The sequence below is a fragment of the Triticum urartu genome, chromosome 6A (genome assembly GCF_056163025.1).
Source record: "Triticum urartu cultivar PI428250 chromosome 6A, HENAU_Tu73, whole genome shotgun sequence".
Taxonomy (NCBI): Eukaryota; Viridiplantae; Streptophyta; class Magnoliopsida; order Poales; family Poaceae; genus Triticum; species Triticum urartu.
In genome coordinates, this window is record NC_141878.1 from 88,286,276 (window position 1) to 88,311,381 (window position 25,106).

Below are 25,106 nucleotides of genomic sequence, written 5' to 3' on the forward strand. Positions count from 1 at the left end.
TTCGTTCAGGTTGAGGTTATCCTTCTTCCAGCGTGTACACTCCCTGTTGGCTTCATTCAGAGCGGTCTTCAGCCTGGTGTTCTCTTCTTCTAACTGGCCGACCGAAGCCAGCTTCTGTTCAGCCATAGCGGTCTTGTCGTCAGCCTCCTTACGAGCAGCAGCCAAGTCCTGATCCTTCTTCGCCAGAGCTTCTCTCAGTTTTTCTGCAAAGAAATGATGATTGATTCGGAAATAGCAGAAGGGCACTCAAGCCTAAAACTAACCAGTCGACAAAATCGTCTTACCTGCGGTGCCGTCTCTGACCTTTTGCAGCTCTGTCCTGGCCAGCTCCAAATCAAGGTTCAGTTGAATCTGCTGCTTCTCCAAGTTAGCAAAGCGAGCTCCAAGATCGCAAGATTTCTGAAATCAAAGGGGAGAAGTTATTTTTATAGCAAAAAACAACAAAGGAAATAAATACTAAGACTACGGTCGACTGCCCGCAGTCCACCATAGTCTCGGGGACTACACCCAGTGGGTGCACTTAGCGTGCCCCCACCGGTTCTAATCCCACTCGACCGGCCCGCCGAAGTCGAGTTCAAAAAAAAGAGAGAGAAAGAAAATAGAACTCAGACTACAGTCGACTGCCAGCAGTCCACCGTAGTCTCGGGGACTACACCTAGTGGGTGCACTTAGCGTGCCCCCACCGGTTCTGATCCCACTCGACCGGCCCACCGAAGTCGAGTGGAAGAGACAAACTACCAGTTTGGTTTATACATTCGGCAAAATACAAAGACTACAGTCGACTGCCAGCAGTCCACCATAGTCTCGGGGACTACACCCAGTGTTGGGGAACGTGAGAGAAAACGAAAATTTTCGGTATAGCGAGCACGCCCAGGACCACTATGGAGACTGCATATAAGGTTTGATCTGTTCCGTACCGACTCGAAACGCAGCGGAAGAAGAGTCGGTGGAGATCGTTGGTGCAAATCCCCACAGCTAGGATTTACAACCTCCCAACCGCAAGGATGTACTCCCTCGCCGGACAGCCCTTCGGGAGGCGGTCGGACAGTCCCCCGGACGATGTCGCGGATAGCCCTTCGGAAGGACCCTCGAAACTCGAACGGAGACTCGGACAGCCCTTCGGGAGGACACCCGAACAGCCCCTCGGGCAGAAGACCGAAACTACGACCTGTCTACAAGGTTGCACACATACGGTGCCAGCTATCCGGCAGGGCTTCGCCGTCCAGAACTAGTTCCTCCCGGAACCCAGACAGCCTTACGGCTCTACGAAACTCTTTTCGTGAGAGGGAGAGAAGAAGCCAGATAATGCATGGCATGTGTATGAGAGCAAGGGGATCAACTTTGGACTGCCCACTCCTCCTCTATTTATAGGAAAGCCAAGGGGTAGGGATGGCCCACAAAAACCCAAAATGCCCATGCAAATGTCACACATGAAGGGCATAATGGGGAGGGAAGTGGAGCTCCATGGAGCCCCACACATGTGGCCGGCCAACCCCCTTGGGGGGCCCCCATGAGGAGCATGCTTAGCCCCCAAGCCCTTCTAGAAGCCTTTTGGAAATATCCCAAAAGGTGACTCACCATAAAATATCCCAAAAAGCACTTTCACTATTCACGACGACATTTTTCAGCGTCCGTTCGAACTGAAAATATTTATGTGGGTTTAGAACATTTCCAGTACCCACCATAATAATTTTCAATGTGTTCCGAAAAAATTCCGGTTTTAGTGATTTTCATCTGCGAAACGCATCTGAAGTGGCTCCGGCAGCTCCGGAACATTTCCGGTTTTTATCTCAGAAAATTCCAAAAAGCTTCTAGAATGATTCTGGCACCCTCCAAGAATTATCAGGCATTTGCCGAAACCAATTTGACTTAATGGTATATCCCGAAACAACTTTTCGGTATCATTGAAACTCATCCGATGACCTCTCTCTGCGGTACGATTCCGCTGTCCGAAACTTTTTCGGTGATTTTCTCTCAGACTCCCTGTCTAGTATTCAGCAGATAGATGACCCTTAAGCGTGTGACCCTATAGGTTCGGTGAAGTATAGACATGACCTGGAACCTCTTCCGATCAATGATCAACATCGGAGCCGTGGACACCCGTATTGACCCCTATACCCACACGAATGAATATTCGAGTGAACCTCCAGTTGCCTTGAGCTATTCCTGTTGCTTCGCGATATGTCACAAACACCCGAGGTGAGATTTATTGCATTCCTGTGGATCAACAATTTGTCCACCATGCAAGTTACCTCGTTACCGGTTTTGTTCTCTTTTCTCGTTTCCGTGTTCCGGCATCCCAGTGATCAAATCACAACGTGTCTGGCCAGACGATGATGGATACCGTTACACCGAGAGGGCCCGAGTATATCTCTCCATCGTCGGAGGAGCAAATCCCAATCTTGAGCTATCTCGTTACTTGCCATACTTTTCCGTGAACCCGTAAGCCGCCGTAATAGCCACCCAGTTACGGATGACGTTTAACATACCCCAAAGTTCACGAAGCAAGTATGAAGGAACTCGATACTCTCATGGTCTAAGGAATTATGCAAACATTGACTTCTCTGTGTTATTAACCATTAACTTGTGACGAATGTATCTCATAGCATAACATCAAATTGGGTCGATACAACACAAGTGTTCTACTAATAATTGTGCCCTCAAAATTGCCGGCATAGTCATGCCCATGATCAGGAAAATAGGATCGTCATGCAATACTTGAGCCAGTCATAGAGGCTTGACTAGGAATACATTTTACCGTTTATTATCCCATACATGCACATGAGTTTCCCTCCAAGCCTCGTTTTATTTGCAGACTCGAGAATCATTGCAGTTATAGCATGGAACATAAACCTTCATTACAAACCATGAGATACAAAATAACTGATATTACTGCCTCTAGGGCATATCTCCTACAGACTCCCACTTGCACTAGAGTCATAATCCAGTTACATGGCTTCCCTAACACCAATGGCTATCCGGTGTTGCTCATGCTTTGCTCGTGGTAGAGGCTTTGTCATCGGGTCTGACACATTCAGATCCGTGTGAACTTTGCGTACTTTCACTAAACCCTCTTCGACATGATGTCGAATGAGTTTATATTTGCGTTGAATATGTCTTGTCTTATGGTGCGAACTTGGCTCCCTTGCCTGAGCCATGGCGCCACTATTATCACAATAGATCTCCACCGAGTCTTGGGCACTAGGAACCACACCAAGGTCTTCAAGAAATTGCTTGATCCATACCGCCTCCTTGGAGGCTTCTGAAGCAGCAACATATTCCGCCTCCGTCGTAGAATCCGCCATAGTCTTTTGTTTGGAACTTTTCCAATCTACTGCGCCACCGTTCAGAATGAAAACATAGCCTGATTGAGATTTGAAGTCATCTTGGTCAGTCATGAAGCCTGCATCAGTGTAACCACTTACAATGAGCTCTTCATCACCTCCGTACACAAGGAGTAAATCCTTGGTCCTTCTGAGGTACTTAAGAATACCCTTGACTGCGGCCCAGTGTTCCAATCCTGGATCACTTTGGTACCGACTGCTAACACTTAGTGCATAGGAAACATCCGGTCTTGTACATAGCATGGCATAATAGAACCAACTGCAGAGGCATATGGAACATCATTCATTTGCACTCGCTCATCGAGAGTCCGAGGACACTAATTCTTGCAAAGCACTGTGCCAGGTGACATGGGGAGAAGGCCCTTCTTGGAGTTCTCCAGGTTGAACCTTTTCAACACCTTGTCAATGTACGTGCTTTGGCTAAGCGCTATCAGGCGTTTTGATCTATCTCTATAGATTCTGATGCCCAATACATATGCCGCTTCGCCTAAGTCTTTCATTGAAAACCTCTTTTGCAATGAGTCTTTTATTTCGCTAAGAAAATTCACGTCATTTCCAATCAACAATATGTCATCCACATACAAGATTAGAAATGCTTTTGCGCTCCCACTAAACTTCTTGTAAACACAAGATTCTTCGTCATTCCTGATGAAGCCAAACTCTTTGACCACTTCATCAAAACGAATGTTCCAGCTCCTTGATGCTTGCTTCAGACCATAAATGGCTTTCTGAAGTTTGCATACCTTTCCAGCATCCTCATGAATGACAAAACCTTCTGGCTGTATCATGTATACATCCTCTTTGAGGTTTCCATTTAGGAAAGCCGTTTTGACATCCATCTGCCATATTTCATAGTCGAAATAAGCAGCAATTGCTAGCAATATCCGAACAGACCTAAGCATAGCTACGGGCGAGAAAGTCTCGTCGTAGTCCACTCCTGGAACTTGCGTGAACCCTTTCGCGACAAGTCTAGCTTTGTGGATAGTAATGTTACCATCCGCGTCTGTCTTTCTTTTGAAAATCCATTTACAACCAATCGGCTTTACGCCTTCTGGAAGTTCCTCCAAGTTCCAAACTTGGTTTTCGTACATGGATTCCATTTCAGATCTCATGGCTTTGTGCCATTCTTTTGAGCTGGGCCCCGCCATCGCTTCCTTGTAGTGCGCAGGTTCATCGTCTTCAAGAATGAAGATTTCGTTATGAAACCACTCAGGTGGCTGGATAGCCCTACCTGATCTGCGCGATTCAATTACAACATTGTCTGAAGTCTCCGCATCACATGCGACAACTTCCGGATCGGTTGTAGGGATAATTAGTGGAATTTCTTCCGGTTCCTTAGCCATATCAACGGTTGCCGAAGATTCACTAATCTCATTAAGTTGTACTGTCCTCCCACTCACTTCTTTAGTGAGAAACTCTTTCTCAAGAAAGACTCCATGTTTTGCAACAAACACTTTGTTCTCGGAGGCGTGGTAAAAAGAATACCCAACTGTCTCCTTGGGATAACCTACAAAGTAACATTTGTCTGATCTGGGATCAAGTTTGCTTGGCTGTAAACGCTTTACATAAGCTTCACAACCCCAAATTTTGAAAAACGACAGGTCGGGTTTCTTCCCGTGCCACATCTCATGTGGTGTTGTCTCAACAGATTTAGACGGTGCTTTGTTTAGTGTGTGAGCAGCAGTAAGTAGTGCGTGACCCCAAAAAGATATTGGAAGATTTGTAAGAGACATCATCGACCTTACCATGTCCAACAAGGTTCGGCTACGTCGTTCCGATACTCCGTTTCTCTGTGGAGTTCCGGGAGGCGTAAGTTGTGAAACGATTCCACGGTCACTCAGATGTTGGCCAAACTCATGACTAAGATACTCGCCTCTGCGATCAGACCGCAGAATCTTAATCTTTTTGTCACGATGATTTTCTACATCATTCTGAAATTCTTTAAACTTTTCAAAGGTTTCTGACTTATGCTTCATTAAGTAGATATATCCATACCGACTTAAATCATCAGTAAAAGTCACGAAGTAGAAATACCCACCCCGTGCGGCTGTGTTCATTGGACCACATACATCACTATGTATTATTCCCAATAATTCATCCTCCCGTTCAGGATGACCCATGAACGGCGTCTTGGTCATTTTCCCCATCAAGCAAGCTTTACATGTGTCAAATGATTCAAAATCAAAGGACGGCAAAGACTCCATTTTTTATGGAGTCTTTGCATGCGTTTCTTTCCGATGTGGCCAAGCCGACAGTGCCACAAGAAAGTGGTGGTGGTATCAACCTTCTTAAGGCGTTTAGCATTCACGTTAAAGAAATCATTTCCACATTCAAGATTTAGTATGAAAAGGCCCCCAACAATGGGTGCAAATCCATAAAACATATCCTTACAATAAAGTGAACAACCATTGTTCTCAGACTTGTACGAATACCCATCGTGTACTAAACATGATCCGGAGATAATGTTTCTACACAACAGTGGAACAAAATAACAGTTACTTAGTTCTAAGATAAATCCTGAAGGGAGACGTAGAGGCATAGTGCCGACGGCTTGAGCGGCGATCCCAGCGCCGTTCCCGACGCGCATCACGACTTCATTCTTTGCCAGCTTGCGCACCTTCTGAAGCCCCTGTATCGAGTTGTAAATGTGAGCAACCGATCCGGTATCAAATACCCAAGACTTAGAATTTTCGCTAGCAAGCAAAACGTCAATGACATTAACTTGTATAACAATTATACCTTTTTCGGTTTTCCCGGTCTTCTTATCTTCCAGATACTTCTTGCAGTTTCTCTTCTAGTGTCCTGTGCCCTTGCAGTAGAAGCACTCAGTTTCATTCTTGGCTCCGCCCTTAGAGTTGCTTTGGGAGCCGGTCTTACCGGCGCCCTTGCCCTTCTTTGGCTTGCCTTTCTTTTTGAAACTGGCGGTTTTATTCACAAGCAACACTTGCTTGCGATTTTTCCGTAGTCCTCCTTCTGTAGTTTTCAGCATGGCGAGCACCTCTTCCGGTGTCTTCTCCATCCCTGTCATGTTGTAGTTCATGACAAAACCGTCGTAAGACGGGGGGAGTGAAGAAAGCAACATGTCCATCATATGGCCAGGTGGAAGTGGAAATTCCAGGGCTTTAAGCCTTTCAGAATAGCCAATCATTTTGACCACGTGTTCGCCAACTGAACTACCCTCAGCCATCTTGCATTCCATCAAAGCCTTCATGATATCAAATCGTTCAGACTTTGCGGTTTCCTTGTACAGAGCATCCAATTCCCGGATCATATCACGGGGTTTATGGAATTCAAAACGTTTTTGAAGCCCTGGACTCATGCAAGCTAGCATGAGGCACTGCACTAAGTTGTGATCATCATCCTTAGTGGCCCAGACATTTTGTTCATCTTCCGGGGCCTCTGCCGCCGGTTTAGCTGGAAGAGCAGTTTCAAGCACGTACAATTTCTTAGCGCTCCTGAGGACAATCCTCAGGTTACGGACCCAGTCCGCATAGTTGTTTCCAGTCGTAGCTAACTTCTCTTTCTCTAACATCGAGCCTAAGTTGAACGCGGTGTTGCGAGCCATTTGATCTACAACGGAAAACACAAGTTTCACTTAGACTTTGTTTATAATGAAATTTGCACTAGTGAATAAATATTTTTATTCTAAAATGCACTCCCACTCAAATCAATATCTCTCAAAATTGATTATGAGTGATTCAAGATCCATGTCTTGATTGTTCGCCATTGGTGTAACACCACTGATGACAAAAATCTTAACCGGTAGGACAACTTGCCAATCACATCACTATATGACTCTTGTTCATCTTTCGATGCGTGTGTTCCGAGCTCATGACGGTCATGCCTGAACGTCAAGACAACCAAGTGATCTCGCTGCGAGGTCTCAACTCACCCGCCTCACACTTCTCTAATCGTTCGTACCCGTGTGACACGGCGCACCCCGAAAAGATAGGTGCCGTGATGGTGCTACACTTGGGAGAACACTATCTACTTGATATCTTTAAGTGAGAGATCACCCTAATAAAAGCGACTACCGCGCAATCAAGAAGGGTGCATCATAGGGGATAAACATCTCAGGCAATTCATAATTAGCATGATATGGTATAGCCCTTTCTGACGGAGAAGTCTTTCAATTCTTCGTCTTCGACATTTGCATCGGTGTTCACCTTCGCGAAGATTTCCACCACCTTGTCGATGCACCAGATAATATTGCTATCTCTATAGCTAATAAAATAAGTGCATTACTTAAGGTTGACACGCAGGTCATTAAAGTGCAATCGTACGGCTCCAGCCATCATGCCGAATCATGACACGCAGGTCATGTTAATTACATCATATAGTCATCTCATACATAATCAAATTGAATATGAGCATTGCTATACCACATCATATGCACATCCTGCAAAACCAAGTTAGACGCCTCTAATCGGTTTATGCAAAATTTTATTTTACGTGGCTTCTAAGGTTTTGACTTAAACCTAAGCTACCAACATTTTATCATCAAGTATGATTATTCAAGTTGCTATATTAACATCTCGGGGTGTATGAAACACGAGATAATTAAATCTCGAGCCCCATACTAAACTTCGTCATACGCATGACCCCCGTGCAGATCATATCTGCAATGCCCTTTCATCTGCGAATTTCATCCTTCTTTTGACTATGGCAGAACCCAAAGAACTGATAGCACTTCCATGATCAATCAGGATCACGGATTGCCAGAACTTTGTCAAATTCTACCATGTTGTCTCGAGATTGAGCAAACGCAAATTCTAGGGAAGCAACAAGAACGTCGGGTAACTGATTTCATCTGTCACCCGCATAAAAAAATTTCAGCAATAGATCTCATCTATTCCAAAATTATATTATGCAATACCCATACATCTCCATGTATTCTAGATCGTAACCTGCATCTACGCATAGCACGGCTCTGATACCACTGTTGGGGAACGCGACAGAAAACGAAAATTTTCGGTATAGCGAGCACGCCCAGGACCACTATGGAGACTACATACAAGGTTTGATCTGTTCCGTACCGACTCGAAACGCAGCGGAAGAAGAGTCGGTGGAGATCGTTGGTGCAAATCCCCGCAGCTAGGATTTACAACCTCCCAACCGCAAGGATGTACTCCCTCGCCGGACAGCCCTTCGGGAGGCGGTCGGACAGTCCCCCGGACGATGTCGCGGACAGCCCTTCGGAAGGACCCTCGAAACTCGAACGGAGACTCGGACAGCCCTTCGGGAGGACACTCGAACAGCCCCTCGGGCAAAAGACCGAAACTACGACCTCTCTACAGGGTTGCACACATACGGTGCCAGCTATCCGGCAGGGCTTCGCCGTCCAGAACTAGTTCCTGCCGGAACCCAGACAGCCTTACGGCTCTACGAAACTCTTTTCGTGGGAGGGAGAGAAGAAGCCAGATAATGCATGGCATGTGTATGAGAGCAAGGGGATCAGCTTTGGGCTGCCCACTCCTCCTCTATTTATAGGAAAGCCAAGGGGTAGGGATGGCCCACAAAAACCCAAAATGCCCATGCAAATGTCACACATGGAGGGCATAATGGGGAGGGAAGTGGAGCCCCACACATGTGGCCGGCCAACCCCCTTGGGGGGCCCCCATGAGGAGCATGCTTGGCCCCCAAGCCCTTCTAGAAGCCTTTTGGAAATATCCCAAAAGGTGACTCACCATAAAATATCCCAAAAAGCACTTTCACTATTCACGACGACATTTTTCAGCGTCCGTTCGAACTGAAAATATTTATGTGGGCTTAGAACATTTCCAGTACCCACCATAATAATTTTCAACGCGTTCTGAAACAATTCCGGTTTTAGTGATTTTCATCTGCGAAACGCATCTGAAGTGGCTCCGGCAGCTCCGGAACATTTCCGGTTTTTATCTCAGAAAATTCCAAAAAGCTTCTAGAATGATTCTGGCACCCTCCAAGAATTATCAGGCATTTGCAGAAACCAATTTGACTTAATGGTATATCCCGAAACAACTTTTCGGTATCATTGAAACTCATCCGATGACCTCTCTCTGCGGTACGATTCCGCTGTCCGAAACTTTTCCGGTGTCCGAAACTTTTTCGGTGATTTTCTCTCAGACTCCCTGTCTAGTATTCAGCAGATAGATGACCCTTAAGCGTGTGACCCTATAGGTTCGGTGAAGTATAGACATGACCTGGAACCTCTTCCGATCAATGATCAACATCGGAGCCGTGGACACCCATATTGACCCCTATACCCACACGAATGAATATTCGAGTGAACCTCCAGTTGCCTTGAGCTATTCCTGTTGCTTCGCGATATGTCACAAACACCCGAGGTGAGATTTATTGCATTCCTGTGGATCAACAATTTGTCCACCATGCAAGTTACCTCGTTACCGGTTTTGTTCTCTTTTCTCGTTTCCGTGTTCCGGCATCCCAGTGATCAAATCACAACGTGTCTGGCCAGACGATGATGGATACCGTTACACCGAGAGGGCCCGAGTATATCTCTCCATCGTCGGAGGAGCAAATCCCAATCTTGAGCTATCTCGTTACTTGCCATACTATTCCGTGAACCCGTAAGCCGCCGTAATAGCCACCCAGTTACGGATGACGTTTAACATACCCCAAAGTTCACGAAGCAAGTATGAAGGAACTCGATACTCTCATGGTCTAAGGAATTATGCAAACATTGACTTCTCTGTGTTATTAACCATTAACTTGTGACGAATGTATCTCATAGCATAACATCAAATTGGGTCGATACAACACAAGTGTTCTACTAATAATTGTGCCCTCAAAATTGCCGGCATAGTCATGCCCATGATCAGGAAAATAGGATCGTCATGCAATACTTGAGCCAGTCATAGAGGCTTGACTAGGAATACATTTTACCGTTTATTATCCCACACATGCACATGAGTTTCCCTCCAAGCCTCGTTTTATTTGCAGACTCGAGAATCATTGCAGTTATAGCATGGAACATAAACCTTCATTACAAACCAGGAGATACAAAATAACTGATATTACTACCTCTAGGGCATATCTCCTACACCCAGTGGGTGCACTCAGCGTGCCCCCACTAGTCCAAAACTTCAATCGACGCACCCAGTGGGTGTACAGATGCAAAGATTTACGGAAAGAATCTTCAGATAGCCGAATAACCTGAACGTTGCTCTGGAGAGCCGAGCTGGCATCATAGGCGGCTTGGCTGGCGTCCCGCACCATCTTCATCTTCTCCATCATAATGCCCGCCTGGCGTATGGCTTCCCTAGCAGCATTCACCTCGTCCTCTGGGACATGATGGGTCACAAAAACTGAAGGCGGGTCGACAGGGGCCTGAGCAGTCGAAGAAGAAGGCAAGGCACTCGACAGGGGCTCCGCGAAGGTAACAGAACCCCGATTGACGTCACCAGTGTCCTGAACGACTAGTTCCGCCCTTGGCGTCGACTGTAGCGCCTCACTTATAGGAGCTCGCCTACTCTTCCTCGTCAAAGGCCTCTCACGATCTTCATCATCATCAGGGAGGTCAATAATGTTGGGAGCTGCGCAAAGTTCAAATTGCCAAAATCACGCCACCCAATGATGCACGATGCAGTTGAATCGACCGAAGAAAGATAGTATGGCAGAAATCATACCCGGATTAGAAGTGACCGCATCCTCCATCACCTCATCATTATCCCTGTAAGATGAGGTCCCGGAAGTGGCAGCGCTGAAAATTCCAAAGTTCGTCCAGTTAAAACAAGAAAAACAAACAGCGCGGAGCGTCGAATGAATACAAGGAGAGACACTCACGCGGAGGCGACAGGGATATCGATCTTGATTTTTGGCAGCGCCTTCCGAGTCTTTGGCTCTGCAACTTTGGGGTGCTTTGGCGCCTTCTCAGTCGGGGTTGGTGAAGAGATCCGAGGACGCTTCGAAGACTGACCAGCCTGAGCAGTTGCCTTGTCGCGGGCACTCGGCCGTTCTTGGTCAAGCTTGGATCGCCTCTCTATGCGAGGAGGCGACTCGACTTCTTCCCCATCACTTGAGTCGTTGCTTCCTCCATCCCCTTCACCATCGGAAGTCCACTCGCCACTTTCGCCACCACTCGCCTCGCCTTCCAGAGCTTGCTCTTGCTCCCGTTTGGGCATCGAATACATTTCAATAATGGCCTGAAAGAAAGCAGGGAGAACAAAGTCAGTCGACGCAATACAGACAGCTGCGCGAGTGAATTCAGATTACAAGCAAAAACTCAGAATCAGACCTGCTCTGGTGCACGCGACTGGTCGAATGGGGGAACTCTCCTGGCTCCTCTGGGATTGTCCTTGTTCCCGGTAATGCTCGACAGCCACTTCTCCAGCGTGTCATCATCGACCTCCTCCGGGTGGATCCGAGTGGAATCTTCTAGACCCGAATACATCCACATCGGGTGGTCTCGGGCTTGGAGAGGCTGGATGCGCCGCTGAAGGAAGACCTCCAAGAGATCCATACCAGTGACCCCGTCGCGAATGAGCTGGACCACTCAGTTGACCAACACCTTCACGTGCGCCTTCTCCTCCGGGAGCACCTTCAAAGGGGAGGGTTTTTCCACTCGGTCCATGGTAAAGGGAGGGAGGCCAGTCGATTGCCCTGGCGTCGACTGGTCTTTGCAGTAGAACCAGGTCGACTGCCATCCGCGAACCGAGTCAGGAAGAATCATGGCCGGAAAGGAGCTTTTTCCCCTTGTCTGGATACCAAGACCCCCACACATCTGGATCACTTGGGTCCTCTCGTCACTCGGATTAGCCTTTTTCACTGTCTGGGAGCGACAAGTGAAAATATGCTTGAAAAGACCCCAGTGAGGTCGACAACCCAAGAAGTTCTCACACAAGGAAATGAACGCGGCAAGATAAACGATTGAGTTGGGGGTAAAATGGTGGAGTTGAACCCCAAAGAAGTTCAGAAACCCTCGGAAGAAAGGATGAGGAGGCAAGGAAAACCCATGGTCGACGTGGGTGGCAAGAAGAACGCGCTCACGCTCCCGGGGTTGCGGCTCGGATTCCTTCCCCGGAAGCCGTGCCGAGTCGTAGGGGATCAGCCCTCCCTCGGCCAGGTCGTCGAGGTCTTCTTGGGAGATCCTCGAGTGGATCCAGTCGCCCTGGATCCAACCCTTCGGCAGGCCAGTCCGCGAGGAAGATCCGCCCCGGCTCGTCGCCTTCCCCTTTGACCTCGCCGTCGCCTTCTTTGCCCGCTCCAGAGCCGCTGTCTTCTCCTTCACCATTGTCGCCGACGAGGCGCGTGTGGCGCGGTGGCGCTGGAGCGAGAGCGAGCGCAGAGGAGAGGCGTGAGGAGGAGAAGAGATAATGGGGCGCACTGTTCGGGAGACTCCGGTCCAACGCCTTATATGAGGCCGCTTCCGAGTGGCTGACAGGTAGGCCCAGATGGCTCTGTCAAATCCCGTAATGACCACACGAGCGATACGTGGCGAAAAAGGTGGCGCGGGGATCGAGGCGGCTCCGCTCTATCTCGTCCGATTACTGCGGCCTCCCCCGTCCTGCGTGCTTCCCAAAATTCGGATCCCACTAAATCCGCGGGCAGAAAATAACTTGTCAGACCAAAGATCTCCTCCGCACCGTCACTCGGAGCCTTACAAGTAAAGAAACTCACTCGGCGAAGAATTAAGAATGGATCAAGGCAACTAAAAAGGGAGTTGCTGTCATCACCCAGGTCCGTTGATTCGAAACAAGATATGCTCACGGCATAGAAAACGAGTCGGAGAAGTCCTCAACTCCTTCCCCACTCAAATCTCGATCCATTCGGGGGCTAATGATGAAGGAATGTACCTAGGGTAGGGTCACGGACCTGTCCTAACTGCCCTACCCAAGGACACCTTTAGAATAAATCACCTTTCAATCGACTTGGAGGTGTTCCACTCGACAGACTCGAAGACATTCGACCAAGAAGCAATTACTAGACCAAGATCCAACCACTCGACGGCCAGGAGACCTAAAGTCACTCCGCACGCTAACGGTCGGTCATTAAGTAGCCTTTATGGTCATCATAGCACTTTATTACTAGCGTTATCAGTAACGCTCTGCCTTAATGTACATTGAACCCTTCGTAACGTGGGCTGGTCGGGGTCCTGGCGCACTCTATATAAGCCACCCCCTCCTCCGAGACAAGGGTTCGCACCTCTGTAACTCATACAGACATAATCCAGTCGACCGCCTCCGGGCTCCGAGACGTAGGGCTTTTACTTCCTCCGAGAAGGGCCTGAACTCGTAAACCTTGCGTCCTTACAACCTCTCCATAGCTAAGACCTCGCCTCTCCATACTTACCCCCCTACATTACTGTCAGACTTAGAACCACGACAGCCGTCACCGCAACAACTTGCCATCGAAGCCTCCCTCACTGCCAAGGGAACACGCCTAAAGCCATCACCTTCAACATCGATTAGGAGCCGCAGCAACCACCGAGCGGTGCAAAGCCAGTTCCGCCACGGTGGCCTTCACCCGCGCCAGGGGACTGCCACCAAAATGGATCCGACCCGCACCTCCGACCACACTCCGGCACCCACACCGCCGAGGCATCGCCGCACGCCTCACATGGCAGCAACTGAACGCCCGCTGCTAGCCAAGACCCTTCCTGGCAAGGCCTCGCACCGCCGCCACCGCCAATGCCGGTGCACCACCTACACCCTCCATCCTGCTACGCTCCATGCAAGGATCCAGAGACAACCGCCACAATCCCTGCCGTGAGCACCCCAAGGACGCTGGCCAGCGGCGAAGACGCACTAGATCCGGGTTGAGATCCCCGGATCCATGCTCCGGGCGCCGCCAGCTAGCACCACCGACCCGCCGCTAGCCATCCGCCGGGAGCGAGTCACCGCGACACCACCAACCCCTGCTCTGCCAGCTCCCGGAGGATTAGCGTCTCGCCGTTGTCCAGCCAGGAGAGCGCCGCCCCGTGCCGCCCATCAACCAGCGAGTGCCGCCAGCCATGGGGCGCCAGATCCGACAGCAGCCCGTCGGCCCGTGCCAGGCCACGCATCCCCCGAGCAGTGCCCAGCACTAACACCTCCGAGCGCCGCCGATCGTGGGCGCCAGATCCGGTCGGACCACGCCAGGTCGCGCCATCCCAAAGCAGCGCCCCGCTTCATCCAGCACTGCCAGGCCACACCGACACTGTCCTGAAGCGCACCACCGCTGAGTCGCCTGACACCAAGAGGAAGGGCGTCCCGCGCCGCTAGCGTGCCTCGAGGAAAGGGGGACTGTCGGTGTCAAAACCGGTGGATCTCGGGTAGGGGGTCCCGAACTGTGCGTCTAGGCGGATGATAACAGGAGACAAGGGACACGATGTTTTTACCCAGGTTCGGGCCCTCTCGATGGAGGTAAAACCCTACTTCTGCTTGATTAATATTGATGATATGGGTAGTACAAGAGTAGATCTACCACGAGATCAAGGAGGCTAAACCCTAGAAGCTAGCCTATGGTATGATTGTTGTTCCTATGGACTAAAACCCTCCGATTTATATAGAAACCTGAGAGGGCTAGGGTTACACAGAGTCGGTTACAATGGTAGGAGATCTACATATCCGTATCGCCAAGCTTGCCTTCCACGCCGAGGAAAGTCCCTTCCGGACACGGGACGAAGTCTTCAATCTTGTATCTTCATAGTCCAGGAGTCCGGCTGAAGGTATAGTCTGTCTATCCGGACACCCCCTAATACAGGACTCCCTTAGTAGCCCCTGAACCGGGCTTCAATGACGACGAGTCTGGCGCGCAGATTGTCTTCGGCATTGCAAGGCGGGTTCCTCCTCCAAGTACTTCATAGAAGATTTTGAACACAAAGGTAGTGTCCGGCTCTGCAAAATAATTGTCCACATATTGCCATAGAGAGAATAATATTTACACAAATCTAATCTGCTGACGTATTCCGTAGCGTGACATCACACCACGACCAAGTCTTTATTCGAATCGTTTTACTGTTCCACCTCAGCGTGTTTAGCGAGGCGGTTTCCTTGGCTCGTCTTGTCAAAGCAGAGATCGTGTCCCCTTATTCCGGGATTCTCATCAATACGGGCGTGGGTAACCCAACCATAGCCGTTGGTATGTTTTCTCGATCAAAGGCGAGTCCCAAACGGTCACGGGGAGGGCCCTTGGTATTCAACCTCTTATAAAGAGACCAAGGCCTTACTCCTTTCTTTCAATCCCAAACGAGTTCTCCCTTCGCCTCGAGTTCCAACACCCAAGGCTCCAGATTTCAGGCGCTTCGGACCTTCGACAATGTCCGGTTCGGACCTTCGAGGCCGATGGATGCCCTCCTCCATCACGGAAGAGGACGTGCTGAAGTTGAGAGAGGTCAGGTTCTTGACCGGCGAAATCTGGCATAGGCTGCCTGCTCAAGGGCAGGTCATTCCCACTCCCAAGCCCGGTGAGAGTGTGGTGTTCATGTCTCACTTCCTTCGGGGGCTAGGCTTCCCGACGGATCCCTTCGTGAGGGGGCTCATGTTTTATTATGGGCTGGAATTTCATGACTTAGCTCCGGAGTCCATCCTCCATATTTCCTCATTCATCGTCGTGTGTGAAGCCTTCCTCCGTATTACTCCTCACTTTGGACTATGGCTCAAGACCTTCAAAGTAGAGCCGAAGATGATCGAGGGACGGCACGCGGAGTGCAGAGGTGCTTTTATAAGCAAGAATGTTGGTGCTCCATGGCCCGAGGGCTCTTTTCAAGAGGAGTCCAGCTTATGGCAACGAGAGTGGTTTTACATCACCGTTCCTAGGGGCACCAAGTGGGTGGCGCCACCTTCCTTTCGCTCGGGTCCCCCACCACAGCTAGTGTCATGGGTCAATAAAGGACTAGACTGTGGGCCATCCAAGGACGTGACCTTGTTGCAGGGCCGCATTCGAGATCTCTTAGAAAGACACATTAGCCTGGTCATGGTGACGCAGGTCATGTTGATCCGCCGAGCCTTGCCCGGCAAATGTCGCCCCCTTCGCCTGTGGGAGTTCAATCCGGAGGGACCACGAGCTCTCCAGCATTTCATGGGCGCAACGCCCGTGGAGATGTACAAATTGTTCTTCGGATCACAAGCAATGTGTCTGGACTTGACCGAGGATGCAGGCCTGAGCTGCAATCGCCCGGATACTCAAGTAAGTAGCCTTGTGCCCGGACTCGCTATCCGTATATTTATCATAAAATTGCCCCTAAAAGAGATGTCCTTTAAACAGGAGTGGATAGCGAAAGCAAAGCTAATCAGGTGTCCGGCCCCCCTCCCCGAGGCCACGCCGGATCCCGTGCTAGTCAGGATGTTGGAGGTTGTGCCTTCGGAGGAAAGCAAGGGAGGGGACAAGGAAGCTACAGCCTCCTCGAAGAAGGTTGTACGGAAGGGAGGAATCGAAAATTCCTCTCCTCAGGGGAAGAAGAGGACCGCCTCTGACGACCCGAAGACCATGGCCTTAAAGCGGGGGAAGAAATCTTTGTCAAAGGATCCTGCGCCGAGGGATACTTCGGCCGAATTATGCCCTCAAGGGGATCAGCCCTCCACCGAACCGTAAGTAAAGAGAAGTTTTTCTTTTTAAGAAATGAGAGAAATCCTTGCGTTATATCTGAGAAGAGCAATCGAAAATTTACCTTGTAGCTCGGACCTTAGCCCTTCTCAGCAGAGCTCGTCTTTGGGGGATCTTCTTCCGGAGATGATGGAGAGCGGAACGCCTCCCCCTGCCGTACCGCCTCGCAAGGCGGGCGACCCTGAGGTATCGTCGCGGAGGGTTTCTCCGAATCCGGCAGGGCCGGAAGGTAGTCATATGGCCCCCCAAAGCCCTCCGCGTCCGGCCTTCGAAAAGGGCCATCGGACGAGTCCGGCACCGTCTGGTGCGCGGTCGGAGGAGCTGAAGGATCTGCTAGGGCGAGCATCTATCTCAGAGGAGCGCCGTGCATTGATGGGTACGGTGATTGAGAGGATTTCATCTGCGGAGAGCAGATTGCATGAGGCCGTCAGGAGTTTACTGACAGGTTTTGAGGTACGCGAAATAATGTACCCTTTTTGGACAGTTGCGCATAAATAAGATGCGACCTGTGTAGATAGTAGCCCCTGAGACTCTGTGCGTTGTCAAAAGTGACGGCGCGCAGAGGATCATAATCCCAGGTCTAATATGCCGCCTTCATACGTAGGCGGCGAAGTGTTGGGTGGCCAGCCGGACTGATGGATTTGCCGAGCTAAAGCGGCAAGTTGACATGGCAGATGCCGACATCGCGCTTGTCAACAAGCGGCTTGACGAGGCACAAGGTATGTAATTACTCCGGCGGCACCTGGTAAGAGGAGCTTTATGCCAGTATCTTACAATGTGTGCGCTTGATGCAGATGGTGCTGCTGCCATGGAGAATCTTTGGGCGGAACTTGCCCGAGCCAAGGAGCAAGCCAGGAAAAGTGATGCGGCTGCCGGAAAGTCAATTGAAGAGCTGAAAGCCGAACAGGCTGCTCACTGCCGAAGCAAGAAGGAAATGGCCGAGATGGCTGTGAAGCTGAAGAGCGCTGCTGACCGTTGCAAGCTTCTTGAAAAAGAAGATCAGGCGGAACAGACGGGCCTAGAGAAGGCCGTTGCCGATGCCAAGGATGCTCGCTCTGCGATGAGAGCTATGAAGGAGGAGCTGCGTCAGGCCGGAGAGATCGCGGCTGGAAAGCCCTTTATGCTGTGGAGGAAGTTTTGTGATCCTAAACATGCTCCGTTAGACTGGATGTGGAGTACGGCGGACACCTATCTGGATTTGGCAGCGAGTGCCATAGATGCGGCCGAACACTTCCGAGATCAAGAAGATCGCGAAGTGGAAAAGCTCTTTTGGTCGCAGTTCCACAATCCGGAGCGTCCACTGTCATTAGCCGATCATTTGGCCGAATGGGCCGAGCTAAATAGGTTGTCCGGACTCGCCATGAAGTATGTCATGAGTCATCTGTGGCCAGAGAGGCCAGAGCCGAAAAGTTATTTCAACTTGGTGCAGCAGTTCCTTGGTGCGGCACCGCATATCAATGCGATGAAGAGGTCAGCATGCATAGAGGGTGCGCGGATGGCTCTTTCCCGTGTCAAGACATACAGGGCGGAAATGGAGGCCACCGCTGTTGCATCCCCAGACTCGGATGGAAGCCGAGTACCTGCCGAGCACTATTTTCAGGAAGTTCTGCAAGGCGCTCGTTTAATAGAGACGCAGTGCTCGAAGGATACTATATTCGAATAGCATATATTATTGTAAAACAATATTTTGATAAATTGTAGAAGCTTTTTATACTTGTGCCTGCAAGTATTATAATACCTCCTGTCGTCCGTTTAACATATATGTATATATAATCTGAAAGATGGCAGTCGTCGGCTTCAGCCCCCACGCACATAATGCGGGGGTGTTCGCAGAAGGCGCATTTTCACACTTGATCCAACGTCTTGGTCCTACAAAGGAGGTGATAGCGCAGCGAACTAGGCAATCGGACTATGATGCTTTATCACTTTCACTTAGCCATAGGAGTTTGACAGTTAGGCTACTTATATAGCCCCTGGTGGCGCCTGTGCTCGCCCGAACTCGGGGCACATTTGTGCCTGGCTGGGAAGCGGCCCTTCGTTAATGCGGAGGAATCCTAAAGATTCCGGTAAGTCATCGAGTGGTTGACCAGTCTCACGCTATATCATGACAGTCAGTTTTCGGCTTTCTTTACTGAGGTGCTTGCCTGGCCGAACCGGGGCACAATCGCAGTAGTTCTCCTGGTGCCGCCTTAGCCGATAGAGCGGAACGTAAGGTAGCAAAACACAGGAGCCGGGCAAACCCAACATTTGACCAAAGACATGATTCGGAGCTGATGCATATACGGCCAAACTCGCGACGCCGAACACTCCCTAAGGTATTCGGTCTTTATGAGGGCGGGCGGGATAACGCCCTTAGTAATAAGCCCCTAGTGTCCAGGTACGCGCAAAACTCTGACGTGGCCACATGCCAAAACGCCAGCCTCCTCCTTGGTTATACCAAGAAACCAGGGGATGTGTATCAACAAGAGATAGTAAAAAAAGGTTTACGCAGGGTCTTAATCTGAAAAGAATCCTTGGAACGGGTCCCTGCTGCACGTCTGCGCCTCTATCTCCGTTGTGCCGTATCCTGGACGGGCGTAGCACGGTGTTCATCTGTAAAAGAGAGGAACTTAGTTGAAGAAAGATCGTGCCGAACATGAGTTATACTAAATAAACAAAGTATAAATCAAAATGGGTAAAATTGAGCTTTATTGTCTCTTGTTTTATATGCGCGGAGCCCCTAGTACAGGGGTATACGACTGTTAAGCCTTTATCAATTGTATGTTTATGACGGACTCGTCTAGCCGTGTCCGTGGTCTTGACGACCTGTTTAGGTGCTTTGGCTGGTGAAGCCGCTTTATTGTGGGGCTGTCAAGGCAGCCGCACTGTCTTCCGCGCGGGAGGAACACTCAATGTTTTCCCTTTAATGAGATGATGCCTCGTGGACCGGGCATCTTAAGCGTAAGAGATGCATAATGCGGTATTGTATTAAGCGGGCGAAAGCTTCGCGTCCCAGCAGTGCTTGATAGCTACTTGAGAATGGGGCGATGTGGAAAATTAGCTGTTCGCGACGGAAGTTATCGGGGAGCCGAACATAACTTCTAGCCGGAGAGAACCCATGCAACGGGCATCCGGGCCTGGCGTTACCCCTTGAAAGGAGGTTTTGCTATGGCGAATTTTTGTTGGGTCTATCTCCATGTTGCGGATTGTGTCCTGGTATAACAGGTTTAGACCACTGTCATTGTCCATCAGGACATTTGTAAAGTGGAGTCCGCCGATTATTGGATCTAATACCAAGGCAGTCCAGCATGCGTTCCGGATACTTCTAGAGTAATCCTGATGGTCGAAGGCGATCGGTTTTAACAACCATTGGCGAGACTCCTTTGGGATAGGCCGTATGGCACGTATCTCTGTTGGCGCCATTCTGTTCGTCACGTGAAGTAAGTTTACTGTTTTGACTTCTTGTGGGAAATCCTTTCGTTTCCTGGTGCTCTGCTTGTGGGGTTCGTCGTCATCCTCACTTGGTGTGTCGGGAGCCCCTTGTGTTCGGCGTTGAGTTTGCCGAATTGCTTGAAAACCCAACAATCTCTGTGGGTATGGTTCGCAGGCTTCCCGGGAGTACTGTGTATTTGACATATCTTGTCCAAGATTTTGTTTAAGTTGGATAGCTCGTCCCTGTTATCCTTGAGGGGCGGCTTTCTCTGATTCTGCCGCGAGCTTTTGAATCCGGCGTTGACCGCCGTGCTCTTTGGGCTGTTTCCCTTATTCCAGCGCTGGTCCTTGCTGCGTCGGGGTTTTCTGTTTCCATCACTAACTTCGGATGTACTTGGGTCACTGGTGCTACATCTTGCCAACCAGCTGTCCTCTCCTGCGCAAAAGCGGGTCATGAGGCTTGTTAATGCGGCCATTGTTCTTGGCTTTTCTTGGCCGAGGTGTCCCGCGAGCCATTCGTCTCGAATGTTATGCTTAAAAGCTGCTAGGGTTTCGGCGTCCGGACAGTCGACTATCTGATTCTTTTTTAGTAAGAAATCTGTTCCAGAATTTCTGGGCTGACTCTCCGGGCTGTTGAGTTATGTGACTGAGATCGTCTGCATCCGGAGGGCGGACATAGGTCCCTTGAAAATTTGCCTGGAAAGCATCCTCAAGCTCTTCCCAACTTTCAATGGTGTTTTCGGGAAGGCTTTTGAGCCAATGCCGGGCTGGCCCCTTAAGCTTGAGGGGTAAGTATTTTATGGCGTGGAGGTCATCTCCTCTGGCCATGTGTATGTGGAGGATATAATCTTCGATCTAGACCCCAGGGTCTGTTGTTCCGTCGTATGCCTCTATGTTTACGGGCTTGAATCCCGCTGGAAATTCATGGTCCAGCACCTCATCGGTGAAACATAGGGGGTGTGCGGCACCCCTCTATTTGGGTGTGCCGTGATGTTTGGATATTTGTTGTGTTGCATTGCTTACTAGAGCTTGCTTTCTTGGCCCGTAGATAGATCTGGCTGGGCCATCTTTTTGATGCGGATCCTTTGGTGGATCGCGTGCCGGCTTGTGTGCGGCGCCGCTTGCCGCTCCATGCTGGCCATGCGGTCGTCTATCCGACCGGGTGGCTTTCCTATTTTTTGACTGCGGGGGCTCTAAGGCCTCCTCATCAAATTCAGGCAGTAGCTTTCGCTTTGGATAGCTTTTTATGCGGCGACTGCCGCCATATTTGTCTGCGGTGTTGCGTACTTTGCTCCATCTGATTCTGAGTGCATCTTCCGCAGTTTTGAGCTTCCGCTTCTGCTTTTTCAGGCTACGCGCAGTGGCGACGAGCCTTTTGTGGAGGTTCTTCTGCTCCATGAGCCTATCCGGCGCAAGGTCGTCCAGACTGTTGTTTTCGCCGGGGATGGGGTGTTCGGTTTGTTTATTCAAGTTGCCCTGTTCGGATGGTTGCTCGAAGGCATGTTCGTCGTCCGCCGGCTCGTCCTGCTCTATGGCTGGGCCTGTATGGCTACTGTCTCTGTCGAGGCGGGGCTTGGAGCGGCGCTTACATCGCCGCTTTGATTGCTTTTCGAGTGAACGATCCCTCATTGCATCCCTGTGTTCCTCGTCGTCGCTTCCTTTGGGTGTGTCCACCATGTATACATCATGAGATGAGGTGGCTGTCCAGTGCCTTATAGGCATTGGTTCATGTTCATCTCCTACATCGTCGTCCATACCGTCGATGTCTTCTGAGTCGAAGTCGAGCACATCGTTTAAATTATTGACAGTGGCTACGAAGTGGGTGATGGGTGGGCATCGAATTTCTTCGTCGTCCACATCCCAATCCTGCCGGTCATAGTCCGGCCAGGACTCTCCTGACAAAGAGAGAGACCTGAGTGAATTCAGAATGTCGCCGAAGGGCGAGTGCTGAAAGATGTCTGCGGCGGTGAACTCCATGATCGGCGCCCAATCGGATTCGATCGGTAGGGGCTCGGAGTCCGGAGAGGAGTCCGGCATCTTGGAGTCACGGGCTTCGCAGAGGACAAGGCTGGTGTTCGGCTTGATCGCCGTAGAGATTGCAGCACCCGAGGCGGTGTCTAACCACCCATCCTCGATTGGTGTGGTCGGCTCCGAGCCAAGGGTCAGAGCGGACACAGGTGCGGCCTCCAGGGCACTGTTCGGCGGCAGAGCTAGATCATGCCCACCGGGACAGTGCGGCGCGCTCGGCTGCGGCTCAGATCCGTCAAAGATCAAATCTCCGCGGTCGTCCGCTGTGTAGTTTAAACTTCCAAATCTGACCTGGCGGCCAGGGGCGTAGCTTTTGATCTGCTCCAGATGGCCAAGCGAATTGGCCCGCAGTGCAAAGCCGCCAAATACGAAGATCTGTCCGGGGAGAAAAGTCTCACCCTAGATCGCATCGTCGTTGATGATCGGAGGAGCCATCGGGCCTAAAAGTGACGACATAGAGGAACTCTCAATGAAAGCACCAATGTCGGTGTCAAAACTGGCGGATCTTGGGTAGGGGGTCCCGAACTATGCGTCTAGGCGGATGGTAACAGGAGACAAGGGACACGATGTTTTTACCCAGGTTCGAGCCCTCTCGATGGAGGTAAAACCCTACTCCTGCTTGATTAATATTGATGATATGTGTAGTACAAGAGTAGATCTACCCGAGATCAACGAGGCTAAACCCTAGAAGCTAGCCTATGGTATGATTGTTGTTCCTACGGACTAAAATCCTCCGGTTTATATAGACACCCGAGAGGGCTAGAGTTACACAGAGTCGGTTACAATGGTAGGAGATCTACATATCCGTATCGCCAAGCTTGCCTTCCACGCCAAGGAAAGTCCCTTCCAGACACGGGACGAAGTCTTCAATCTTGTGTCTTCATAGTCCAGGAGTCCGGCCGAAGGTATAGTCCGGCTATCCGGACATCACCTAATCCAGGACTCCCTCAGGGACCCTGCCGCCGCCGACGCACGCACGGGCTTTGCCCAACGACGGCCGCTGGCGGCGGTGAGGGAGGAGAGGGGGTGGGGGTGGCGGCGGCGGTGATTAGGGTTCCGCCCACGGGGGACGGGAGAAGTGGCTCTGTGTTTCCGCAACGTTCCATCGATCAGTCCGTCTTCATAAAGAATTTAACAAAGGTCGTTGCATGCAGCACATTGCCGATTAAGGTTGGTTGGTTGGTCAACAATCTGGACGGCTGACGCTCGATGGGTTTCCGGCGGTTTGTGCATCTAGTGACGAACGATGTCCGCAGCTCAAGATGGCAATGGGGCCCTAAAACTCGCGTCCCCACGGATTTTTACTTTATTAGAGAACGGGGATAAGCGTCCTTTTAACCCCGCGGGGCTGTTGCTGGGTAAAATATAAAACCCGACACGTTTCACGGGTTTGGGTTCAAACCCGTTTGAGAAATACCCGAACTCAAAACCTGTTATCCCATCAAAATACTACACTAAGCGTATTGGCCATTCAGTCTCAACTACACACCGGCCGACCCAGCGTCCCAGCCCCTAGCCCCAAATCCACACCCATTTGAACAATATCCTGGAGAAGGCAACTCATGTATGGCTGAAATATGCTTATATTTGTTGCTGAAATATGTTATGTAGCTGCTCTTACTTCTCTTTGTAGCTGTTGTTATTGCTCCTTCTGCTCAAGTTATGTTGTTGAAATATGTCCTTTGTAGCTGTTGAACCATGTACTATTGTATTGTGCTGAAATTTGCTTCTTATACCTGCTGTTATTACTCTTTTTCTCAAGTTATGCTGCTAAAATATGCTCCTTGTGCCTGCTGAACCATCTACTATTGTATTGTGCTGAAAGTTTTGCAAGTTATGCTGCTGAAATATGCTTTTTTTTATTGCTGAAATGCTATTCTGTGCTGTTACTATGTTTTCTTAAATATGTTGATTTCTTCGTAGGTTTAGAAAATCCGATGAATTTAGGAGACGGACAAAAAACTATTCCCGCGCACGATAACAGAGACGGGTTTATGATTTTTTCGTGGCGATGGGTTTGGGATAGGTTTCGTCCCATTGCCATCTTGACCCGCAGCACTTACTCCCTGCGCCGCATCGACATGTCGCGCTTTCTTCCGCCCACCACCGCACGTCGGCGGCATCGCCGGAGCGGGAGAAGACAGCCCGGCGTTGGAACACGGTTGCCTGCCCGACCCCACGTCGCGCTTTGAAGCTCCGTCGGGTCGGGCTCGGGCCAGCCCCTTAAAAGGCGTGATGGACTTCTTCCTCCTCAAGACCAAGACCAACCATGGACACGAAGCGGAGGAAGAAGAGCTTGACCTCAACATGGTGGTCGCCACGGACCACACGGGCCGCGCCCTCATCTACGACCCGGACTCGCTGGCCGTCCGCGCGCTGCCCAGGCTGCCCGAGCGCAAGTACATCCCCGTCTCCCTCACCGCCGGCGGCGCCCTCTACGTGTTCGACCGGATCCCCATGCTCCACAAGAAGCGGTGCTGCGAGGCGCTCACCTTCCGCCGTCCCCGCGGCGAGTGCGGGGACTGGTCATGGCGCGCTGTGCACCGCCGACCTCAACGCCGCCGAGTTGCCAACTTGCCTGCCTACTGGGTATTTTAATACTAGCAGATTTGCAATTCCCCACAGGCACCGAGACACGTGCAAATGATAGCCATCGAAGACGCGCTTGGAAGGCTGTCTACGGCATGGCGTGACGCAATGAGAGTATTTATTTCTAAATTTGCTTGCGGAATGATATGTTCCAAAGTGCCATAAGTCTACCAAAGTTTATAAAATCCCCTCCACGTTATTCAGCTTTCT

General features: G+C 50.3%; 2 protein-coding genes across 2 annotated transcripts; one reads left to right on the forward strand and one right to left on the reverse strand.

Moving 5' to 3' along the window:
* Positions 1 to 6,138: 6,138 nt before the first annotated feature.
* LOC147964133 (uncharacterized) lies at positions 6,139 to 6,880 on the reverse strand. The gene has a single exon (XM_087529846.1). The coding sequence runs from the start codon at positions 6,874 to 6,876 to the stop codon at positions 6,139 to 6,141; it is 738 nt and encodes a 245-aa protein (XP_087385972.1). The 5' UTR covers positions 6,877 to 6,880.
* Positions 6,881 to 23,405: 16,525 nt separating this feature from the next.
* On the forward strand, positions 23,406 to 25,095 carry LOC125513573 (uncharacterized). The gene has a single exon (XM_048678706.2). It carries the CDS (start codon positions 24,543 to 24,545, stop codon positions 24,903 to 24,905), a length of 363 nt encoding a protein of 120 aa, XP_048534663.1. The 5' UTR covers positions 23,406 to 24,542; the 3' UTR covers positions 24,906 to 25,095.
* The last annotated feature ends 11 nt before the right edge of the window (positions 25,096 to 25,106 follow it).

Coding starts and splice junctions, on each gene's coding strand:
- LOC125513573 (XM_048678706.2), top strand. CDS start 24,543: ATGGACTTCTTCCTCCTCAAGACCAAGACCAACCATGGACACGAAGCG.
- LOC147964133 (XM_087529846.1), bottom strand. CDS start 6,876: ATGTTAGAGAAAGAGAAGTTAGCTACGACTGGAAACAACTATGCGGAC.